This window comes from Arvicanthis niloticus, chromosome 9, assembly GCF_011762505.2.
Source record: "Arvicanthis niloticus isolate mArvNil1 chromosome 9, mArvNil1.pat.X, whole genome shotgun sequence".
Classification (NCBI taxonomy): Eukaryota; Metazoa; Chordata; class Mammalia; order Rodentia; family Muridae; genus Arvicanthis; species Arvicanthis niloticus.
In genome coordinates this window covers 29,998,847-30,002,418 of record NC_047666.1, presented here as the reverse complement: position 1 = coordinate 30,002,418, position 3,572 = coordinate 29,998,847, and the positions used below count along the sequence as shown (strand labels likewise).

The 3,572-nt window shown below is 39.4% G+C and overlaps 1 protein-coding gene across 1 annotated transcript; it reads left to right on the top strand.

Moving 5' to 3' along the window:
* The first annotated feature begins 919 nt into the window (after positions 1 to 919).
* Positions 920 to 1,843, top strand: LOC117715703 (vomeronasal type-1 receptor 53-like). Its single transcript, XM_034512586.1, has one exon. It carries the CDS (start codon positions 920 to 922, stop codon positions 1,841 to 1,843), a length of 924 nt encoding a protein of 307 aa, XP_034368477.1.
* The last annotated feature ends 1,729 nt before the right edge of the window (positions 1,844 to 3,572 follow it).

Sequence of the window (3,572 nt, the reverse complement as noted above, 5' to 3'; positions counted from 1 at the left end):
CTTCAATACTGGGTGATACTTTTCAGTTAATCATGACCTTAGAATGGGATGGCCCTAAATGTATTATCATTGTAGTTTATTTACCACTTGATTTTACATCCTCAAAGTGATAAAAGTAAGTCTGTTCATGCAGATATTTGATTCTCATGGTCTTTTTTTTTTTACAGAGAAATGCTATTTGTGAAAGACAGAGCAAGGAATAGGAATTAATGAGAGGCAGAGAAAAAATGGAGTGTGTGTGGGTGGGAAACACATACCACACACATGCACACACAGACAGAATCAGAGACAGAGACAGAAAGAAAGGAAGATAGAGATAGAGAGAGGAGAGGGGGAGAGAGGGAGAGGGAGAGATAGGAAGGAGAGAGAAAAACAGAGAGAGAGAGAGACAAAGAGAGAGAGAGAGAGAGAGAGAGAGAGAGAGAGAGAGAATGGAGAATGAATATTTGGCCTGTGTGCTGGATCCCATGGGCACACAATCCTCCAGGAGAGCACATTTTCAGATTTGTGCAATTTTTTCCATTCCTATTCACCAGATAGGTAAAGCTATTATATGTCTGACAATCAAAGGAGATGCAGCTCTTGGCCCAGAAGAAGCAAACCTATGGACCAGGAGTGGAAATGATTCTTAGAACTCATGGAAATGTTTAATTACAAGAAAGATTATAAATAGAGGTATGCCCACAATGGTATGCACAATTTGGCTTTCATTGGAAATCATTAGGACAGTGGGAATAGTGGTGATGGCTTTCAGGTGGTATGAGCTTGAGTTGAGTTCAGATAATGAAGAATTGGGATGAGGCAACATCTTGTTGCCAGCTTGGTGTTGGTTGACATTTGTAAACAAGGCTGTGTTTTGTAAGTAAGAGTTTTCTCTTTTCTCTTCAGGTTGTTGCTATTTGCTTCCTATCCACATATAATGAATAAAGACAACTTACTACACACTAATAACAACATGAAAATCACCTTGTTCTCTGAATTGGGTGTTGGGATCTCAGCTAACAGTATCCTTATTTTTGCTCACCTCTGCATGCTCCTTGGTGAGAACAGGCCTAAGCCCATTGATCTCTACATTGCTTTCTTGTCCCTAACCCAACTACTGTTGCTCATAACTATGTGCCTCATAGCTGTGGACATGTTTATGTCTGGGGGCAGATGGGATTCTACCACGTGCAAATTTCTTACCTATTTTCACAGGCTTCTGAGGGGCCTCACCCTTTGTGCTACTTGTCTGCTGAATGTCCTTTGGACTATCACCCTTAGTCCTAGAAGCTCCTGTTTAACAATGTTTAAACATAAATCTCCCCATCACATCTCAGGTGTCTTTCTTTTCTTCTGTGTTCTCTATATGTCTTTTAGCAGCCACTTTTTCATATCAATTATTGCTTCCCCCAATTTGACCTCAGATAATTTTGTATATGTTACTCAGACATGCTCACTTCTACCCCTGAGTTACTTCAGAAAAAGCATGTTTACCACACCGATGATCATCAGGGAAGCCTTTCTCATTGGTCTCATGGCACTGTCCAGTGGATACATGGTGGCTCTTCTATGGAGGCACAAGAAGCAGGCCCGGCATCTTTACAGCACCAGCCTTTCTTCAAAAGCATCCCCAGAGCAAAGGGCCACCAGGACCATCATGCTGCTCATGAGCTTCTTTGTGGTTCTGTATATTTTGGAGACTGTCGTCTTCTACTCAAGGATGAAGTTCAAGGATGGCCCAATATTGTACTGTGTCCAAACTATTGTGTCCCATAGCTATGCCACAGTCAGCCCTTTTGTGTTTATTTGCACTGAAAAGCATATAATTAAGTTTTTGAAGTCAATGTGTGGCAAAATGTAAATATTTGATTATTCAGTGATGAATATGGACCCTTAATATTATCCAGTATGTTGTCATCAGAGCTGTGGATGATGGCATATTCTGTGGCTTAAATTGACATATGAAATTATCTTTTTTCCTGTTACATCTTTTTTCATTGTTTGTAGTTCATAGATATATAAAAGAAAATTAAACTACATATCCTCTCAGATATCACATGAGGTTTTTATCTCTCACTGCGTTTTAGAAGGAGATTTGTGAGTTGGCTCTCATTCGACCTGGGTTAGAATGTAGCTTTTAAGTTCTGAAGAACTGAAGAAGGATATATTTTTTAAGATTTAAGAGTATCTCTGTGTGTGTCTGTGTGTGTCTGTGTGTATGAGAGAGAGAGAGAGAGAGAGAGAGAGAGAGAGAGAGAGAGAGAGAGAGAACTTGAGCAGTACTCATGGAGTTGAGAGGTGTCAGGTACTCTTGAATTCCATCAATAGGCACTTGTTGGCCACCCATTGTGTGTGTTGGTAACTGATCTTGAATTTTCTAAGGAGCAGGATACTTAAGTGCTGAACCATCTAACAGGCACATTCCATGACTTTAACCACGTGATAGCTATAAAATTTCCAATAATTTAGTTCCCTCCTCAGTTTATTATATTTAGCAAAATATATAAAGAATCATTGTTTTGAGAGTCGATTGTCACATAGACAAGTAAACACAAACACACATGCTTCCAAAACTATATGTAGAGAACCATACTGACATTTGCACAATGATACTCAGATAGCCAGATTTAAAATCATGAAAGGTAGGAATAGCCACTGTCTGGTGGTTTTAGAATGTGCGATCAGATTATGGTCACCCATGCTGAGGAGTGTTAGACTTAGTCCACCAGGATCATGTTGAACATGTACCCTGCCAGAGAGACACAAACACAGTGAACTATAAAGGACAGACCTTAGAGAAGTCAAATTGATAGAGATGATAAACAAAGTACTTTAGATAGAGTCAAACCATCCAAATTAAAATAGTAAGTTAGTCATAACTTTTTAGCTGTAGTATCAATAAATATCATGCTAATCATGGGCTTGTAGCATGCCTGAATACTTGAGATTAAACCTATACCTGCCCAGAGCAAGCTTTCTGCAGGGGAACACAAACTCAGCCACACACTTCACAGCTGAACACTCTCAGAGACAAACACACTTCACAATGCTGAGCATACCCAGAGACACACTTCACACAGTAAAACTGTTATCTGTCACTTAAAGTGAGGAAATGTCACCTACATGCACCACACCACACTTAGAATCCAGTCATTTCAGTGCTGAAATTTACAGGTAATCTAAAGAAATAACTGGAAACCGATTGGAGAAAATCAGCCTGGTGGTTCCTCAGAAAATTGAACATATTACTACCTGAGGACCCAGCTATACCACTCCTGGGCATATACCAAAAAGATGCTCCAACATATAGCAAGGACACATGCTTCACTATATTCATCACAGCCATGTTTATAATAGCCAGAAGCTGGAAAGAACATAGATGTTCTTCAACAGAGAAATAGATACAGAAATTGTTGTACATTTACACAATGGAATACTGCATAGCTATTAAAAACAGTGCCTCCATGAAATCCAGGCAAATGGATGGAACTAGAAAATATCATCCTGAGTGAGGTAACCCAGTCAAAAAAACACACATGGTATGTACTCACTGATAACTGGATATTAGCCCAAATACTCAAGATACAACT